Source organism: Schistocerca serialis, chromosome 3, assembly GCF_023864345.2.
Source record: "Schistocerca serialis cubense isolate TAMUIC-IGC-003099 chromosome 3, iqSchSeri2.2, whole genome shotgun sequence".
Lineage (NCBI taxonomy): Eukaryota > Metazoa > Arthropoda > Insecta > Orthoptera > Acrididae > Schistocerca > Schistocerca serialis.
The window spans coordinates 731635643-731657300 of NC_064640.1; the positions used below are offsets into that span (position 1 = coordinate 731635643).

At 38.7% G+C, this 21658-nt stretch overlaps 1 protein-coding gene across 1 annotated transcript in view; it reads right to left on the reverse strand.

Moving 5' to 3' along the window:
- The window catches only part of LOC126470591 (CLIP-associating protein 1-A-like), a 252097-nt gene that overhangs the window by 20011 nt on the left and 210428 nt on the right, over nt 1–21658 (reverse strand). The window contains 2 exon segments of the mRNA XM_050098545.1: nt 8014–8065; nt 19395–19581. Of these exon segments, the coding sequence (XP_049954502.1) occupies nt 8014–8065; nt 19395–19581 (239 nt within the window).

Here is a 21658-nt window from a genome sequence, read left to right on the forward strand (position 1 = left end):
TTGTCCCAAAAGAAAAGGTGCTATTATGTGTACTAAAAGGGCCTGTGGTAAAAACTGGTGTGTAAGTCCCAGGAGCACGTACTGGATATACACTTCTGTAATAAAACCTATGATAATCTATGGGGCTACTGTACAGTAGAATAAAGTAGAACAGAAGGTGCTTGACATACTACAGAGACTGGTCTCCTTAGCTATAACAGGCGGAATTAGCAGCACACCAACTGCTGGGATGGAGAGTATACTGGACAATCCTCCATTACATCCCTGGGTTACAACGCAGGCAGCAGAAGGGCATACAGGTTAAAACTTGGAAACCTATAGGATATCCAGAATCCCACACCAATTTAGTAAATGTAGTTAAGTATAGGAATGGTCAGGGAAATGCCAGCTAACTAGACAATAGCTTCCAGCTGCTTCAATAAACATTTCAAGACAACAAATGGCAGTCAGGGGCAGTGGAAGAATGAACCACAATACCATTCATGAGAGACAGTCTGGCTTACTGGTGGATTGAAAACAGACAAAAGTGCTGGGGACAGGTTACAGCCTAGACATGAGAAAGCAATCTCAGTAGGGAAGCTGGCAACAATATTACTGAAGGAAGTCTTTGCTATTAGAGAGTGTGTGTGGAAGAGAATCTGCCTAGGTGCTACAAGGATTGTGGCAGTTGCATTCACTCAGACAACCGAGCAGCTCTGAAATCTCTACCAGCCCCAGAAACGAGATCAAAGATCATCACAGAATGCCATAAAGACCTTCTGAGGCTCAGGGATTGTCACAGGGTGAACCTGCTGTGGTCCCCGTTCACCCAGGAATTAACAGCGATGAACAACGCTGAACTGGCAATGACAGGAGTGACTACTCTATTTATTGGGCTGAAAACTGTCATAATCATCACCGAGGTGATGGAAAAACCACATAGCTGCATTAGTAAGCAGCATGCAGAATATTGGACTAAGATCCAAAAACAAAAAATTGCAAGCTAATGATGCCAAACCCATTATTTAACATACGTCCTATAATTTGAATGATAGATGAAACTCATTTTAGGAACAATAAATGGCCATGGGAACTTCAATCAACACTTGCACAGAAAGGATATGGAGGGCAATAAAACTGCACCACATTCAATTTTCCAATGCAAATTGTTTGAGGCCAAAAGACACAGTATATTCAGGTCATTAATTCCTAAACAAATTGTGTATAATAAAGACCTAGAGCAGCCACCATGAAACTAGGCACCTCAAGGACACACCTGCTCCCTGAAGTCTGCTGGCACATAGCGTTGCAATTCGCTCACCTGATAGCTTTGTTGCCACATGTAATATCTTAAAAATTCCTTAGGTGAGCACCGGCTGAACGTTCAGTGTTTCCATGCGATATCGTGTGTTCACTTGTGGTTTCAGTCTCCCATGGAACAGTGCATTGACCTGTGTTTGGTAGTGAGCGAAATGCAAGAGCAAAGGCCTGCACATAGTGCCACTCAGGTCGGTGCGCATAAAGGGTGAAAAGACAATCGAAAACTATCTAAGATCATTATGTCAAATGTACTGAAATTTTTACTGATCAGGTCAACAATGAAAAAGCCATAAATTTTGTGTAACCTCATAAACTGACAGGAAAAGAGTGTGCTAATCCCAAATCTTCTATAGGCCGTCTTAGCTCAACAGAATCTCTAGATGTGAAAAACTGTATCGATTCTCCTAGAAAGGGATAGCAATGAGAACAGAAATCTACAGAATCTGACGATTTCAACAAGGAGGTTGCATGTGGAACTGTTCTCGGTTATTGCAACAGAGGAGGATGTTGTTGTTGTTGTGGTCTTCAGTCCTGAGACTGGTTTGACACAGCTCTCCATGCTATTCTATCCTGTACAAGATTCTTCATCTCCCAGTACCTACTGCAACCTACATCCTTCTGAATCTGCTTAGTGTATTCATCTCTTGGTCTCCCCCTACGATTTTTACCCTCCACGCTGCCCTCCAATACTAAATTGGTGATCCCTTGATGCCTCAGAACATGTCCTACCAACCGATCCCTTCTTCTGGTCAAGTTTTGCCACAAACTCCTCTTCTCCCCAATCCTATTCAGTACCTCCTCATTAGTTATGTGATCTACCCATCTAATCTTCAGCATTCTTCTGTAGCACCACATTTCAAAAGCTTCTATTCTCTTCTTGTCCAAACTATTTACCATCCATGTTTCACTTCCATACATGGTTACACTCCATACAAATACTTTCAGAAATGACTTCCTCACACTTAAATCTATACTCGATGTTAACAAATTTCTCTTCTTCAGAAACGCTTTCCTTGCCATTGCCAGTCTACATTTTATATCCTCTCTACTTCGACCATCATCAGTTATTTTGCTCCCTAAATAGCAAAACTCCTTTACTACTTTAAGTGTCTCATTTCCTAATCTAATACCCTCAACATCACCCGACTTAATTCGACTACATTCCATTATCCTCGTTTTGCCTTTGTTGATGTTCATCTTATATCCTCCCTTCAAGACACCATCCATTCCGTTCAACTGCTCTTCCAAGTCCTTTGCTGTCTCTGACAGAATTACAATGTCATCGGCGAACCTCAAAGTTTTTATTTCTTCTCCATGGATTTTAATACCTACTCCGAATTTTTCCTTTGTTTCCTTTACTGCTTGCTCAATATACAGATTGAATAACACCGGGGAGAGGCTACAACCCTGTCTTACTCCCTTCCCAACCACTGCTTCCCTTTCATGTCCCTCGACTCTTATAACTGCCATCTGGTTTCTGTACAAATTGTAAATAGCCTTTCGCTCCCTGTATTTTACCCCTGCCACCTTTAGAATTTGAAAGAGAGTATTCCAGTCAACATCGTCAAAAGCTTTCTCTATGTCTACAAATGCTAGAAACGTAGGTTTGCCTTTCCTTAATCTTTCTTCTAAGATAAGTCGTAAGGTCAGTATTGCCTCACGTGTTCCAGTATTTCTACGGAATCCAAACTGATCTTCCCCGAGGTTGGCTTCTACTAGTTTTTCCATTCGTCTGTAAAGAATTCGTGTTAGTATTTTGCAGCTGTGGCTTATTAAACTGATTGTTCGGTAATTCTCACATCTGTCAACACCTGCTTTCTTTGGGATTGGAATTATTATATTCTTCTTGAAGTCTGAGGGTATTTCGCCTGTTTCATACATCTTGCTCACCAGATGGTAGAATTTTGTCAGGACTGGCTCTCCCAAGGCCGTCAGTAGTTCCAATGGAATGTTGTCTACTCCGGGGGCCTTGTTTCGACTCAGGTCTTTCAGTGCTCTGTCATACTCTTCACGCAGTATCGTATCTCCCATTTCATCTTCATCTACATCCTCTTCCATTTCCATAATATTGTCCTCAAGTACATCGCCCTTGTATAGACCCTCTATATACTCCTTCCACCTTTCTGCTTTCCCTTCTTTGCTTAGAACTGGGTTTCCATCAGAGCTCTTGATGTTCATACAATCCAACAGTAAAACAATACAGAGTGATCCCCATGAAAAAATCAATTATTCTGGCTCATAGACCTCCTTCCTTTGTATTCTCTGCTCCCTTGGTTTCTGATTCAGAAAAAAAAATGATGGGCAAACATTTTTGATAGGCTGTAAAGAAAATGAAACAGCAAGAGCGAAGTTGTTACGTACAAAGCATTTACCGCATGCTAAGGACAATAGACCTGTAGTGTACTTAGATAAAACTTGCGTTTGACAGAACCACACCAATAAGTGTATATGGCACGACTCCCAAGTTAACGGTGGTTTGAAAGTGCCTACTGGTGGAGGTGTCAGATTAATCATCACACATCGTGGTTCACTGATTGCAGGCTTCATGCCAGAGGACAAATTATGAGGGTAGTCCCAAAAGTAAGGTCTCCTATTTTTTGTAAGTACATAGACTTGTTTATTTCTACAATGGTTTACATCAGTTTACAGCTTGAACATTTAGCTATTTTTCAATATAATCACCATTTCTCTCAATGCATTTTTGTAGACACTGTGGCAGTTTTTGTATGCCCATGTCATACCAGCTCGCCGCCATGCTGTTCAGAAAGTTATGAACCTCTTCTTTCACCTTGTAGTCGGAGCTGAATTGCTTTCCGGCAAAATGTTCATTTAACTTAGGGAACAGGTGATAGTCACTGGGTGCCAAGTCAGGACTATAGGGTGAGTGGGTGATTATGTTCCACTGATGCAGGAGAGCAACTGTTTGCCGAGCGATGTGTGGGTTAGCGTTGTCATGGAGAATGTGTATGCCATTGCTCAACATTCATCTTCTCCAGTTCTGAATTGCCCGTTTGAGTTTTTTCAGAGTCTCGCAGTACCTGTCAGCGTTAACTGTGGTCCCAGTGGGCATAAAGTTGACAAACAATACCCCTTTCCAATCCCAAAAAACCGTTGTCATGACCAGCACACTGTGATTGTTTGATTTTCCGCAGCTTTGGTGAAGAAGGATGCCGCCACTGGCACGATTCTTGCTTGGTCTCAGGTGTAAAGTGGTATGCCCAGGTTTCATAACACGTGACAATTGAGTCCAGAATGTTGTCCTGTTCAGCTGCAAGGCAGTGAAGAAATGCGCAGGAAGCTTCAACTCGTTGCCGCATGTGGTGCTCAGTCAGCATGCATGGTACCGTACCCATCTTGCGCACACATTCCGGTGTTCAATGTTTCCGTTAAAATTCTATGAGTGTTGCTTCGAGAAACCTCAGGGACCAACGTGCAGAGATCATCCAGGGTGATCCGCCGATCTTCACGCATGCTTTGCTCAACCGTCAACACTGTCTCCTCAGAAACTGACAGTTTCCCACTTCTTTGTTCATCATGAATTTCAATCTGACCAGTTGCAAACTCTCCACACCACTTACAAACATTTTTTGACATCCATGCACAACTCACCATATACTTCTGTCAATTGGCGTAGGATTTCAATCAGCGCAGTGCCCTTTGCATTCAAAAACCGAATAACTGCGCGCAATTCGCACTTGGCGGTAACATCACACTACTGTTCCACTGGAAGAAGACTCAGATACCGTGATGGATAATGACAGTTATCATTCTATTCAAACACAAAAGCTGCCACATCCAAATAGGCGCAAGGCAGACATTATGGAGTGGTCAAAGAGAAAGAATGTTTCATTTCAATCAATGAAACGAAGGATGAACTCCTGGCTGTAAAAGAAATCCTAGGTCCAAGAAAGACATTTGAATTTGATCAACTGGCAAATGAAATGGGACACCAAATGGTATGCTTGCCACTATCACTGCCAATATAACCCTATTGAGCTGATATAGTTCCAGGTTAAACAAGAAGTGGTTGGACACACACACACACACACACACACACACACACTACTGTCATACTTGCTGCTGTCAACCATCTAACACATGACGCTCTCTACAAAGTTACTCAGCATGACTGGGTGAGGTACAGAAAACATCCGGAAGCAGTGCAAGAAGCTGATTTTGTGAGCCATGGCTTAAGAGTCAGCATAGGGGAACCTACGAAGATAAATGCCTGGCAGAAACAAGCGACAGTGAGTTTGAAGATACAGAATCAAAAGATGCTCCAATTTAGGTAACTGTAGGCTACATAAAGAGCTTACTTGATTTAAATTTTTTCCGCAATTAATTTTCGTTATAGCAGGTGATTGTAAATGAATTTCTCTCTTAGATATGTGATAAATCTGTAAAAAGTGGTCACAATTAGCTTACTCGCCATTAAAAATAAGATTCTCAGTACTGCATTCATTAAAAATGACAGTTTTTCACAAAACATGTATCGAATTTGTTCACATTTGTATTTCATCTTATTGCATTGTCCTTTCTCTTACACTTCAGAAATTTTCTTCCACTGTTTTTTTCGTCTTCCATACAACGGTGTAGTCATGTTTTATTGCTGAGTGTACTGCAGTAGCAAGGGGCTACACAAGTCAATGTGCGTGAAGGACAAGGTTGTCATATCATACGTAATGAAGGTTTTTCATTGGGCTGGCCAATAGTGAAGTAGCCAGGAATAATATAAATTTTGTGCAAGTTCATAAAATGACAACAAAACCTTGTGATAATTCCAAATTGACAGTATCCCATATTAACAGTGTAGTAAAGATGGCAGAATCTCTAGATATGAGCATGTAAATGAAAATGGAAACTACACAATTTCACAATTTTGACAAAATGTTAAGTGCGTAGAACTGTACTTTAATACTACAACAGAGGAGAGAATCTGACAGCTAGAAAAATACAGAGTGGTCTTTTTGAGAAATTAAATTATTCTGTCTCACAGACCTCTGTTCTTTGTCGCCTCCTCTATCTCTGCTTTTGGTTCAGAAAGTACAATGATGGCCACAAATTTTTAATTCAATGTAGAGACATTGCAGCAGCAAAAGCAAAATTTTGTGTAAAATACACTTACTGTGTGCTGAGGGTAATAGTCTTGTAGTATACTGCAGTTAAATTTGGGTCTCACAAAATCATACGCAAAAATATATTTTGCTCGTTTTCAATGGAAATATTGGCATGAAAGTATCTACAATTTTTTTGTACAGCATATATCAGCAATTTAGGTGATGGGTGCAGTAAAGAAGAAGTACAATCTGCAAATACAAATTTTTTGGGAGGTAGGGAATGTTTTCGGTTGTATTAAGGTGACCTGTCGGAACTAAAATCCTGTTGATAGTGTACGTGTACTTGCGTGCTGTCGCGTATGGAGTGTCTCATAATAAAATGCATTCTTATGTGACACGATACAATAATAGTGTCACAGATGTTACCAAAATTAATTTCACAGTTTTCTTAACAACTTTCTGACTGTAAGTTTCTACTAGGTCTAACAGAACACAAATTCATCACCGACGACATTTTTCGTTACATGGGCTGAACAGTTTCACACCTGTTACAGTGTTCTATTTTAATCTCTGAATACTTTCACGTTTTCAAGATAAAATATGTACCACGTGCATCTGTAAAGTTTGAGAATGTTCATACATTATTTTCTGTTCACACATGTCAGTGATTCTGTTTTCTTCTGCAGCTTGAAGGAAAGAAATACTTTTGTTCAAAACTTATTTTAACATCAGTTTTTATTTATTTATTTTCTTTCGTAGCAGCTGGGAAGAATTTTATTTTGTGAAGAACTCCATTATATTCTAGACTAAAAATAGAGATGTCTAACATTTAAAAAGGTTTTGAAATTATCACTAACTGGCAATGCTGTAGGACGGTGAGATGACCTTGAGATGTCTATTTTAGTGACAGCCGCTATGGTAACTGGTCTCCTACTGCACTTCGAGGGAATGGCAGGGAGAGAAACTGCACAATAAACTCATTTCTGGTGCAAAATGTAGTGAGCTGTTTTTCTGGTTCCCTGTGCAAATCAAATCAATATAATCTCCAGTCTAAATCACAATTGTTTTGCAAATTATTTTGTGGCTAATTCTGGTTCCTTTCCATTGCAATGCATTTCTGAATTCCCTTACTTTCTTATACACATTTATAAAGGATACAAGAAACCTCACCTTCATTTGGGGTCAAAATGAAGACTGACTGATCTTCAAATCAAAGCATCTATGATGAAACTGTCGATGTTATCTCTAAATGCCTTAGAACTTGTGCCACTTACAATTAGATCATTGCAGAGCATGAATAATAATACTTTTGTATGAAGTTCTAAAATGCCCAGTCTACATACCTGAGTGGGTTCCTTCTAAGGTTCATGAATTTGTGATGTAAGCAGACTTTATAGGATCAGAGAATACAGTAACAGATGGGGATGAAGTATCAGCATTACACCCAAGTAAACTCTTTCCAAACTGATTAAAAAAGTAAAAATATTGAAGTTGTGAATGAAGCCACATACACTGTTTTTAGCTTTACACAGAATTCCCACGTAAAACAAATGCAATATCATTTGTTACAATAGAAATTCAAGATTTTACTATGTCTGTAAAATTATGTTTTACTTAGCATGTAGTTTTATATGGAAATTATTTTAAAGTGACAAACCTGCCGATGGCATATTCTTGTAATCTTGATCTGAATCTTGGCCATCCAAATTCTGCAACAGAAAATGGAAACAGCAATAATAAGTTAATGTTCAACTACTGTATATGTGTTCTTTTACCAAAAAATTTGAACAATGTGTTGTAGATTGATATTAATAAATTACTCCTTATATGCAGCTACTCAAAATGGTTAAAAACTGCAGTACAGTGAAGCGAATTTTCATCTACCTCTTGATAACATAATTTATGCTCAAATGAGTCTAATATTCCTATCTGATGTGTCATTGATACATTAAGATACAATGTCCATTTTAAATTAAATGAAAAATGGGAATCACACAATTAATGAAAAATGATATCATCTGTTGCTTGGCTTATTTGAAATTGCATGTGTATTACACACATACAATTGATGAATATAATGAAAATCTCAAATGACAACAAAAGTAACCCCCAAAAATATCAGCAAACACAATAATTAAAAGTTATTATGCATGACCGTATCGTTAACCACAACAGCAATCAGTTACTATGCTGCTCCAAGCATTGGCTAATAAAGAAATTTTTTGGTGTCTACCTGTCTGCAGACATCATTACTTTGGAAAATGCGTCTTTCATGTCATTCTTGTGGAAACTGTTGAATACAATGATCTACACCACCACTTCTGAGCAGTCATGTTTCTGCACAAGAGTGAACAGGATTCAAGGGGGGTACCACCATAAACCAAAAATCCTGCATCTCCATACTGATACTTTTCAGACTTGAATTAATAAGAAAGTGTTTTTGGCTCCCTCCACACAGTAGCATATTGAGAATCACTGTGTAAATGCAAATCACACTCAAATGTGAAGTTACAACTTATTGGTTCAATTTCTATGTTCTACGGACCGCTGTAAACATTATTTTTAATGAAACAATGAATAAGGAATTTGAAAGTTAAGTATTATGGCCAACTCTTAAAAAATCACTGAGAAACCAGTTAAATAAAGATGTAGATTAATCAGTGACAATTCCAAACAGTTTGGAATTACAATTTCGTCACAAAAGGAAACTCAGTAGCTGGTAATACTTTACAGAAAGCTGGGCAAAGTTTTAACGACTTTATTAACATGCAAAAAAAAAAAAAAAAAAAGAGACTTTTTAAGTTTGTGCCAATTTTCCACATGTGTTAAGTCAGGGCATTAAAAAATTATTTTGGGCTATTTAGAAAGTTTTGGAGTTATTCAAAGACTCTGCACCCCACACAGTTAATTTTATAGCAAATTTAGCTCATCAAATACTGAAGTGAATCAGTCACTGATACATCAAATTAGGCTTGGTAGTACAGGAAACATATGGGCTTTTGGGGGCGGGTGGGGGGTATCTCATTTCTTTATAAAAGTTTTGTCCTATTTCATAATTTAACGCAGTATACAGAAAAGCTTCAATAGAATGAAAGTTGTAAAGCATCAAATTTTATATTTAAGGACAATGGAAAGAGTTGCATTATTGTGCAAATTGCATGAATTATAGTGTACGACTTAAAAATCACATTGTTTAACAGAAAAGTTCCTGGCAGAAATACAGTAATGCAACACAGCCAAAGAAAATAAACACCTACATTGCAGTTTCATATGAAGTTTGCACATTCTTTACTTCAGCATTATTTAGGTCTTTTCCATTCAGAAATTGTAAGCAGAAATAAGTAATAAGTTTGGAGAAGCAATGGCATTATTACACACAGAGAGAGAAAATGGGAGCTATATCGTAATACAGACAGTCACAGCCCATTTACAGAACATTATTACAGGCAAAACTGTAAATTACTTACGAATATAATTGAACATGCTAAAATAATGTATTATATGAAGAGGACAGACAGGTCTCAGAATGGAATTAAAACTGTAAGACCCGTAGTTGCCGAAGTAGCAGGGCAGAATGTAGTGTTGTGTAACCTATTTACTAATTATTTCCTGTCAATAGTTGGCAAGGTGAATAAAAATTTTATTGGAACAGACAAGTGCGCAAGGCTTTAGAAAGCAGGCATTCTCTGATGATTATGTCACATATAATCAATTAGCAAGGAGTAAGTTGAATCAATGAATGAATTACTGAAGAGTAAAAACTCACAAATGTGTAACAAAGTATCAGAGGATAAGACACTCACTCATTTTGAGTATGAGCACTTGTACCTGCTCATGCTCTTAATCATGAACAGACCAGTTCTGGTGTGGTGGGGATTGAGGGAAATGTGCACACACCATGAGGTAGTGACAACACAGGACAAGCACGAGTGGTGAAATGGGGGAGGATGATTTCTGACAGCAGTACGTTCACAGCAGTATTGACAACGGTCATCATAGGCCATCGACAGAGATCGCCCAATAACGTTGGCCGACTGCTTGGTCACAGTGCATCCAATCTTCTTCGTCAGTTTTTGACAGGGTCAAGAAAGTTAGGTTAGATTAGAATCTATTCTATTTATGAAGTAGGTTATACTTTAACCTCCTAGGTTGGGATGGATACACCACCACCTCTGTGCTTGGAGATAAGTGCTACCATGTGGCTTTAGCTATTAAAAGGATGCCAAAGGCATGTGAATGAGCTATACATGTATTAAAAAGAAAGTGGTGAGTACTTTACACTTCGTCCTCAGTTACTGGAATTACCAAACAAGTTTTACGAATATTTGAGATGAAGGGAAAAACATTCTGGTACATATTCAACACGATCTGCGACGACTCTGAAAAGTGAAGTTACCAACACTGTTGGAAGTTGTGCAGACATACGTCAATTAACCTTCAATGACTATCATTAAGCATACATGTGAAAGACAAAAAAAGTTTAGAATAAGATACTCTGAATACATAAATCAATGAAAGCAGAAAAATACACACACACACACACACACACACACACACACACACACACACACACACACACACACACACACAAACACACAAACACACCACGTTTGCAAACCACTTCATGTAACAGAATCACCGGTCTACTGGCGTAAAAATGCCAGTAAACAGTAATAATAATTTGTAGACAGCTAATGTCCTTCTGCCACAAAACAAAAAAGATCCACTACAGTTGCATAGGATACGCCACTCTTTTCACTCAAACAAATTATTTTTTGAGGTTATAATTTACGCCTCAAATGTCCGATAAAGATTTTGCCTACTTGTAGGTAAAAGCAGACGTACACAATGACAAGTGCAATTCAATTAGTAGTAATGATGACGTAACAGTAGTGATGATGAATTTATAATCCCTTTGCAACATATGAATAAAGAAGCCTATAATTAGTGGATATTAGTGACAGTGAGGAGGAGTACATATCAAGTGGTAGGGAAACAGCTTTGCCTGAAAATACAATACAGTATCAATGTGGATTCAAAATGATGAAGATGTGTAAAATTCAGACCAATTTTTAATAGAAGAGAAACATTTCAAGAAAAAGACACACAAACTGAAAGAATTATTAGTGTTGTTATGTCACAATGTGAATAAAGAAGCCAACTATTAGTGATAGCAAACTAGATACTAGGGAAAAAAGAGGAGGAATGTGTATTCAGTGCAGACGGAACATCTTTACATTAAGATATGTTTGCAAAGGTTACAGTAGCTCACGAAAAAAATTAGTAACACAAGTCAATGTTGTAGAAAATTAAATTAAAGAGACAGCATGTGTTCAGCAGAGATAAAAAGCTGTTGAAGACGTAGAGGTTAGGAGGAGGAAGAAACCTTCTGATAAAGAACAAGCTGTAAAAGCAAGTCGGAATTTCCGGAATGATGTTACAGTACAGAAGCGCATGCTATGAGAAAATAATGGGAAGAGACACGTTGAGTATGTATTTTTTGTAAATGTGGGGAAACCTAAAAGCTTACTGTTTGATAATTGCTCCCAGCTCTGCTCAAAACTATACAGAGAAGAAATGCTGAAATCCAAGTCAACGGTTACTCCTTTAAATGCATGTATAACATAACAACTGTACTGAAAGTAATGTAACTATGAAAAATTAAAATTTTTTGATGAAACTGTGTATAGAAAAATATCGATATTGTCATGACGGAAAAAACATTACTTTCTTTAGACCTACTTAAACAAATGTTATTAGTAAGTATTAAATAGAAATTAGAATATGATACTATGTAAAAATGTAAATGACTGTAACACTCACACAGAACAGTATTTCGTTCATAGTCAATTTTCAAATATTCATCCTTGACCTTGGAGCACCAAGTGGTGAGTGCAGTGGTGAAAAGGAAGCAGAAGGAAGGAAGCCAAGAGTGTGGAAGTGTTTTCGATGCCCAGAAATAAAATTTTAAAATCGTGCCTAATTGTGTGTCAAATCATTTATATAAAGTGATGTGTCTATTGGTTAAACATTTCCGGACATATAGTATCAAAGTTTTGAGCCACTGCAGCAGTTGGAATAAAGTATCTGGGAAGGTGTGATGGTGAACCATACTAAATCGCATTGCCAGATTCACGAAGAAAATCTGCAGAATTGGTTGACACCGCTAATTACAATGGAACATTAACAACAAAGCAATAAGTCTATTATACTTTTTAATTAGGCATGGAGTGTGGGTCAGCTTAGTGCAAATGCTGAACATTGTTTTCTTGGAACAGTATAAATTTTGTATTCACAGTTGTACTAAATTTCCTTTTTTCCTACACCTGCACGACTCATGCCTTCCTATGGAAATTGACATCAGGATGAAGAGACAGGGATTTCTGCTACCCACACTTCATGCCTAATTAAAAAGTATAATAGGCTTATTGCTTTGTTGTTAGTGTTCCATTGTAATTAGAGACAGTGTGTGTGTGTGTGTGTGCGCGTGCGTGCGTGCGCGCGTGTGTGTGGGGTTGGGGGGGGGGGGGGGGGGGGGGTTTGCACATCATAACTTTCATTATATTGATTTCCTATTCAATGTGTATGTAATTAATAAAATAGCGTGTATTCACTAATAGATTTTTATGAACGAATGTAAGAAAATTAATTTTTTGCACTTAATGTTGTTTGTTGTTTTAATCATCAGTATGTAGACTGGTTCCGTGCAGCTCACCTCTCCTTCATGTTACCTCGAACATGAACCAGGATGTTTACTTCAATACTCTCGGTGGCCAAGTGTTACCCTGTCTTCGTGATGTCATGCTGTGAACACTTCCATCTTCCAAAATGACAACAACTGTGTTCCCAGGGTTGCTTGCAAACATTCCTGGTTCGATGAACACTCATGCATATTACTGCACCCCAACTAGTCTAATTGCAATCCAATAGAAATGTTGGGACTATTCTGAACAACAGGCAAAATGTAGCAATCAACATCTACACAATTCTGTATCTCCATGGCACCTAATCGTCAATGAGTTTGCTTTAGCAGACACACCTGAAGAAGTTCGTAGATCCTCTTCCTTGACAAACTAGTGCTTTGTCTTCCTTGATAAACTAAGGTTATTACGAGGTGCTATCCAAAATTTCGGGTCTGGTGCTGCCATCTGTTGAAAACCTTACCTTTGGAATAATGGTCACCACAACCCTCGAAGTAATTTCCATCAGCACGTACACACCAATCCCAGTAATTCTGCCACTGGTCAAACGTTTTCTGGAAGTTCTGTTCTTTGAGGGTGTTTATCACTGCCAGCGATGCTTCTTGAATCCTCTCTAGAGTGTTGAACCGACGGCCTTTCAACTTGAGTTTCAGTTTTGGGAATAGCGCGCAAAGTCATGCCAAATCAGGCGAGTACGGTGGATAGGGCAGTGTCGCCATGTCGTTTTTTGCCGAAAAGGTCCTGGTGAGCAAGGATGCACGACAGGGTGTGTTGTCATGATGCAGGAGTCAGTTCCCTTGACACCAAAGTTCGGGCCACTATCGCCGCACATTTTCACGGAGCAATCGCAAAACATAACAGTAGTACAAGGAATTCACTGTTTGGTTGGATTGGACAAATTCTTTGTGTTCAGTTCCCTTGGTATCAAAGAAAACGATGATCATGCTCTTCACTTTGCTCTTCATCTGTCTTGCTTTTTTGGGTCTTGGAGAGCCCAGGCTCTTCCACTGGGGCAATTGTTGCTTTGTCTCTGGGTCGTAACTGTAAATCCAGCTGTTATCATTAGTGATAACCCGTGACAAAAAGGTTGGATCATCAGATGCGGTCTGACAAAGGTCCATGCACACTTCAGCACACTGTGCCTTCTGATCAGCAGTCAAAATCTTTGGCACAAATTTTGTGGCGACACGATGCATACCCAACTCATCAGTCAACATTCGTTTACATGTCCCATAACCAATACCCACTTCATTCACAAAGTCTTGAATGGTTCGACATCGATCCGCACAAACCAGTTGTTGAAGTTTGGCAACAATGTCTGGCATTGTGCGACTAATGGGCCTTCCAGTGTGAGCATCATCTTCGACGTCTGTACAGCTGGCCCTGAACTGAGCATGCCACTCAAACACGTGTGTACGGCTCATGCTCTGTCCCCCAAACACCTGTTGAATCATTCCAAGGGTCTCCGAAGCACTTTTCCTGAGATTCGCACAGAATTTGATACACACGCACTGTTCTGTTCGCGGATCCATTGTAAAATCATCACACACCCAACACAGAGAATTACGGAAATCACTTGGACATGCAACACATCCTCCCAGCTGAATGCCACCCTGCACACTGACTCATCAGATACGCAGCTCTAGCCACCTAGTGGGGCAAAGATCTACTCTTCTACTTTCCAGATGGTGACAATAGTCCCGAAAATTTTAGATTCCAGCTCATATGATGGTTAGAGACAGTGTTACATGGCATTAGTGTGATGTCTCCTGAGGTTTACAAATTTTTTGACTGGTACTCCAAAAACTTGAAATACAAGGGTAGCTTGAAAAGTTCTTGGAATGGGATTGAAAGAAATGACTTATCTCACTTTTTTATTTTTCAATATAGTCTCTGTTTACACTACTGTACTTTACCCAGCAACAGTCAGTGCCTTGATCTCAGCTCTGCAAAATATCCATCAACTTCAACTGTCAGTCCTTTGTTTGAAGAGAATGTCTGTCCACTGAGGAAAGTTTTCAGCTTGAGGAAGAGAAGAAGACTGACAGAGCCAAATCCAGCAAATAAGGTGGGTTTAGCAGCAATTTGTATTTTAGTATTTTAGTTTGTGTATTTTTGCCATTTCAATGGTACTTGTGTTGATGAAAGATGATGTTCTTCCTTGCCAAACCTGGACTTCTCTCATGGATATTTTACTGTAGTTAGTCCAGGTCAGCATAATACTGTTCCATAATTGTTTGACCAGTTGGAAAATAAACTATCAGCAGAATCCCTTTTGGATCCTAGAAAACTGACAACATGACCGTACCACCCAACTGTATTGCTTCTGCTTTCTTCGGTGGTGGTGAATCAACAAGTCTCTACTGCTTTGATGGTTGTCTCGTCTCTGGGGTTTAGTAGTGCTATGAACAGGGTCAAACAACATTTAGACATTTTCATTCTAATACATTTCTGAACCTGCATTACGAGCCAAGGCACTCGTCCAGCAGATCATTTTCATATATCCAATTCCACTGTTAAAATGTGATGTGCCCATTCAGATAACATCCTTAAAGCTTCAGCAATTTCTTGCATTTTCAATCGATGATCCTCCATGAGCATTCTACGCACTATTGCTGTAACTTCTGAAATGGTGGCACATCTGAAACAGTGGATCATCATCATCTAAGCTGTCTTGACCAAACTTAAACTCATTTCTTCACTTGGCAATAGTTGAAAATTAAGATGCACAGTCTCCCTGTGTGTTCTGAAAATTGGCATGAATTTCCTTTGCTTTCATACCTTCCTTTACGAAGTACTTAATAACAAATCAAAATTTTGTTTTTTCTATCCTCACATTTTACTACATGGGAACAACAACAAAGAGACGCCACATCACAGATTTCTACCCAGAGTACAGACATCTCGTTGTGATTGTGTGAACTAACTACCCTTGTAAGGAAAAAATTAATGTTAATATGATACTCTAGCATAGGCAAATGTGGAAAACTGGTGTCAACTTCAAAACCTTCTACTTATAAGTAAACAAAGCAATCATTTGTAAATACAACAATTATTTCCAAAAAAAGCGTTACTTTAGCCTAACTTTTGTTTCATGTGTCCCCATAACTGTCTATTTAATACCAATTACCATTTTCAAAGACTCAAGTAACTGAGGAGAATTTCTATTAAGACCTCTTCCATATCATATAATGAATTTCTTTATTACGAAAAATATGAATGTTTTTACAGAACAGAAAAAGTATTTTTTAATATTCAAATGTATCTAAGTACTGCATCTGATGTAATAAATGATGGATATTTCAGAAGGAACTATAAATATTTGGGACAGTGTTAAAAGAAATAATTTAGAGTATAAAAGAACAATATTCTTGCACAAAAATGGTTTTGTGGCTATATGAAAATCTAAGTGGAGTACATCCACGATGGAAGTGCAACTAGTTGGTTATAACCTGATGTGTGTAGCCTCCTACCTATAACAATCCTTTGAGTATTGCAATGGAATTCTTCAGAGGTGTGGAAATATTTTGAGACTGTTGTTTCTTGAAGATTAACATTTTATGTAATGATACAGATCAACTTTCATGTGACAACAAACATATTTGTTCAAAGATGCTAGTCGACTGTTGAGAGTCAGGAAAAAAGGATAATGTCAAGGAAGGTCATGCTGATAATTGGCAGCCAACAGTGACATGGAAGCTCATTTTCAAGGGATTAAGTTTAACTTATTACACTCATTGAGGCACAGCAGTAGATATCTTGTAGTCACTTGTTTAGGCAGTTACACCCATATCTACTGAAGGCACTGCATGATTGAGTAGACGCAACACACTGGATGCAGATAATTGGCAGTGGTGGTGTTGGCAGATAGTAATGGTCCTTTCCATGTTGTTTGTGACAATGGAAAATTTGAGACGTACATGAAAATATAAATGAGGAGGGGTATTGACTGGCATCTTAAAACACTGACATTAGTTGTCCATAAAACACCTGAATTGGATCACTACATATAAAGGAACTTGCCCTTAGGAACTTGCACTCTCAGCAATCAATAGCATGCCACTGCAAGTGTACTCTTGATTTATGTAGTTGTATTTCATAGTGTTACATTAGGTCTACAAGCATTTTAGATTGATCTCTTTGAAAGGTGACTGCTAATATCCCATTACTATTTTGCAACCATAAGAGTCATAGCAGAAGCTCTTTTTATTAATGACATTTTTATTCACATCAGTGGTCACACTGTCAAACCACAAAACATTGCTTTACCTATACACATGTTTAATGAAATAATTTCCTTCACTTAGCAGCATTAGAGAGCCAAAATCAGAGAAATGTTGCAAATACCACAGCTCATTTGTGGGCAGGAAAGAGGGAAAAATTCGTTAAAGCTCTTACTTTTTATTCTGCATGTTAGAAATTGCTACATATTCTTTGCCTGCAGTCTGAAAAGAAGTGTCAATGAAATTGATATGGACATTAATAAGGTATTTCTAACCTGGCACTGTAAACGATATTCTTTGCCAAATATACAATGGTCCTCTGTCTTTTGCTGGTAGCCACTTTTTAAAAAGCCATTCACTCCCAATGAAGTTCCCAATAGAAAAACACCTTTTTTCCATAAAATGTGTGTCAAAACATTGTTTTTGCATACCATCAGGCCAGCAAAGGACGGCCACCATAACTGAGAGGTTGTCAGCATTCAATAATAATTCAGGCCTATTTCTCATGATATGTGGTATCAAACAGAAGGCATGGAAGTATCATACACATACATGCAAGTTTTTTCTTATAAAAGTGGTTTGCGTGTGTGTGTGTGTGTGTGTGTGTGTGTGTGTGTGTAAGCAGCCGTGCACGCACGTGCCTGCTCATATACGAAAATGATACAACTATGACAACTGCATATTTCAAGCAGCTGTTCACCTGGACGGTGGCATGCTAGAATACAACCTTTGACCTGGTGTAACGAGAAATGTGATTCATCTAATCAGCTGACACACTTGCAATGATCTACGGTCCAAACTTGATGATCTCGTGGAGTCAACATGGGGTCATCAAAGGTGTGCTCCTAAACACACATATCTACAGAAGCATTGTACTCTGTAGTCAGGTTTGCATGTATCACTGTCTACCCTGGTTTACAAAGTGGGCAAGCCTCCAACCTCTATGTTCTGCGATGAGGCTTGTCGCCTACTCATGGTTTCACTATCCTTCAACCACCTTCCATACATACTCATGGTAGCAGCACATGAACAGCCAACGAACTTCACTGTGAAAGTCATTAATGTTGGTGGATTTCCCAATTTGCAGATAATATTGTCACTAAAATGCTTCCCCTTTCACCTCTGCTCTCCACTGATATACTTTCCTTACTGTATCACATGCCTACACCACAAGCAGGTGTCATTCAGTCTCATGGTGGGCAGTGATCCTAATGTTTTGTGTCGTCAGTGTATACGGAGTATGTCTTAAGAGACATCAGATGCCTTTCCTCCATAGTTTTTAAAGATATTTTCAGTTCTGCCTTTGTGATATGTAGGCTGCAGTAGTGTTTCTTAGTGCAGATCAAAATCCATATTAGGACTGGTTATACTAATCTAGTTTGACTGTTAATAGCTCATCACCCAGGGATTTAGGTTTTCAGATTCATTGCAGGATATGTTCCAAGTAGGAACCACAAAAAACTCTAATAAAGATGCATCACGAAGGAATTCAGTGAAATGATCTGTACTCACATATTCACAACTACAACAACACCAACCACTAACACTAACACTAACACTACTACTACTACTACTACTACTACTACTACTACTATGTTCGTATTCACAGTGTTTGGAGATAAACAATCCTAGATGTTCTCATGCTAATTCAATGAGCTGTGAATAATTCATTTTGAGCTGCCACAGACTAAGACAAGCTGCAATGACAGTACTTCCAACTGCACACAGCTGTTTCAAATGAACTGCTTTGCAGAGCAGGAAAATTGCATGGCTATAGCTGCCTCCATGGGAGTTGCCGCTGCTGTGCGCCTGCACTACCAGAAAGGATCCCACTGAGTTACTAACAGAAGTCCCATTTGATAGTAAAGTGACTACAACTGTGCAACTTAAGTCATTTCACACACCAAACTGGAATTGTATCTTAAAGTTTCCTGATAAGGTATGCTATTCCACACAATATGCTTCACAGACTGGGATATTTCTTGTTTCCATTGTGTATTGTGTGTCACTGGTTCTAATAATCTGGCTGAACCAAATTTTCTATTTATCCATCCAGTCATCGAACAATATCTCTAATAAAGCTCAGAACTTTGAGTTAGTTATTAAATACTTACTGTAGGTTCTCTACTAATTGACAGAAGATGTTCCATTTGTTCTTCTAATTTCTCCATACCGCAAGACATCTGACTGATGCCAGAATCGTGTGATGTAGTTTCTCGTTCCTTATCCAGCATTTTCACAGAACTGAGGCCACCATCAAAACTATAATTCTGTATTTCTGTGGTTGTTCTGTGGAGTGACCTGCAAAACACAAAGATTCCTAATTAACAGAAAGTTAGAAAATAAATTTGAAAGGTAGAAACCCTGCAGTATATTGATTTTAAAAAAAAATTACATACTGACCTGCTATTTATGTAAATCGTTACTTGCAGACCACTCATGTAGGAGGGTTGGAGTTTAAGAGGGATACTAAACCAGCTAGAAGAGGATGAAAAGGAAAGTAGCCATGGACTGTTTAAGGAACCATTCTGACATTTATCTGCAATTATTTAAAAAACCAATGAAAAATGCAAATCAAGTTTGTGGGATAGGAACACAAAGCCCACTCCTGAAGGTGAGGTGAACACCTCAACCACTTTCCTTTGTTTCTTACAGAGACCTAATACATGGCATACAGACCACCTTAGTCTTTATTCTACAAATTTTACTTGCCTTCTTTATCTACCTCTACATATGCACTCGGCAAGCCACCAAACAGTGCTTGACAGAGGATTCCCTGTACCACTAATAGTCACTTCCTTTTCTGTTCCACTAGCAAACAGAGTGCTACAACAAGTATTTATATGACTCCACACGAGTCTTAACCTCTTGCATCTTCTCTTCATGGTCCTTGCATGCAGTGTATGTTGGCGGCAGTAAACTCATTCTACAGTTTGCTTCCAACACCAGTTCTCTAGATTTTCTCAATGGTGTTCGTTGAAAACAATGTTGTCTTCCCTGCATGTACCCACATTTGAGTTCCCAAAGTGTGTCCATAATACTTGAGTGTTGTTCGAACCTACCGGTAACTAGCAGCTTGACTTTGAATTGCTTCAAAGTTTTCCTTTAATGCAACCTGCTGCGGACCTCAAATACTCAAGCAGTTCCATTTGTTCCTCTAATTTCTCCATACCGCACGACATCTGACTGATGCCAGAATCATGTGATGTAGTTTCTCGTTCTTTATCCAGCATTTTCACAGAACTGAGGCCATCAACAAAACTATAATTCTGTATTTCTGTGGTTGTTCTGTGGAGTCACATTTGTGTCCTATATGTGGTCTGTTTTACAGGTGAACCACACTTTCCTAAAATTCTCCCAATAAATTCAAGTCACTCACTCGCCTTTCCTACTACTGCCCTTATGCGCTCGTTACATTTTACATCACTTTGCACCGTTGCGCCTAGACATTTAATCAATGTGACTTGTGTCAAGTAGCACACTACTTATGCTATATTAGAACATTAAGGGTTTGTTTCTCCTACTCATCTGCATTAACTTAAATTTTTCTACATTTAGAGCAAGCTGCTATTATCACACCAACTAGAAATTTTGTCTAAGCCAACTTGTATCCTTCCCATACATCACAGTGTCATTAGCAAACAGTCCTAAATTTCCACTCACCATGTCCACAGATCATGTCCACAGATCATTTGTCTATATAGAAAATAAAAGCGGTCCAGCACAATTCCCTGGGGCACTCCTGGCAATAACCTTTCCTCTGATGAATACTCGCCATCGAGGACAACACACTGGCTTCTGTTATTTAAGAAGTGTTCATGCCACCCACATATTTGGAAACCTATTCAGTATGCTCATACCTTCGTTAATAGTCTGTAGTGGTGCACTGCGTCAAATGCTTTTCAGAAATCTGGGACTATGGAATCTGCTTGTTGCCCTTCATCCATAGTTTGCAGGATATCACATGAGAAAAGGGCAAGCTGAGCTCTCATGAGGGATGCTTCCTAAAACCATGCTGATTTGTGGACAAAATCTCTTCAGTCTGGAGGAAATTTATTATATTTGAAATAAGAATATGTTCAAGAATTCTGCAGCACACTGATGTTAAGGATATTGGTCTGTAAGTTTTTCAGTATGTTTTTTTACCCTTCTCATATGCAGGAGTCACTTGCACAAATTCCAGCCACTTGGGTCTTCGTGCGAACAAGAGATTCACTAGAAATACACCAGACTTATGATGAGTGCCTAGATAGAAGCCTTAGATCTGCTACATGATTTTATGCAGGACCAGAATTTTTGGCGTTCTCGTCAAGATCTTTTGCTAAGGTATGGAGGTGGTAGACTTCGTATGGCACGCACATCAATCCTTTTATAGCTG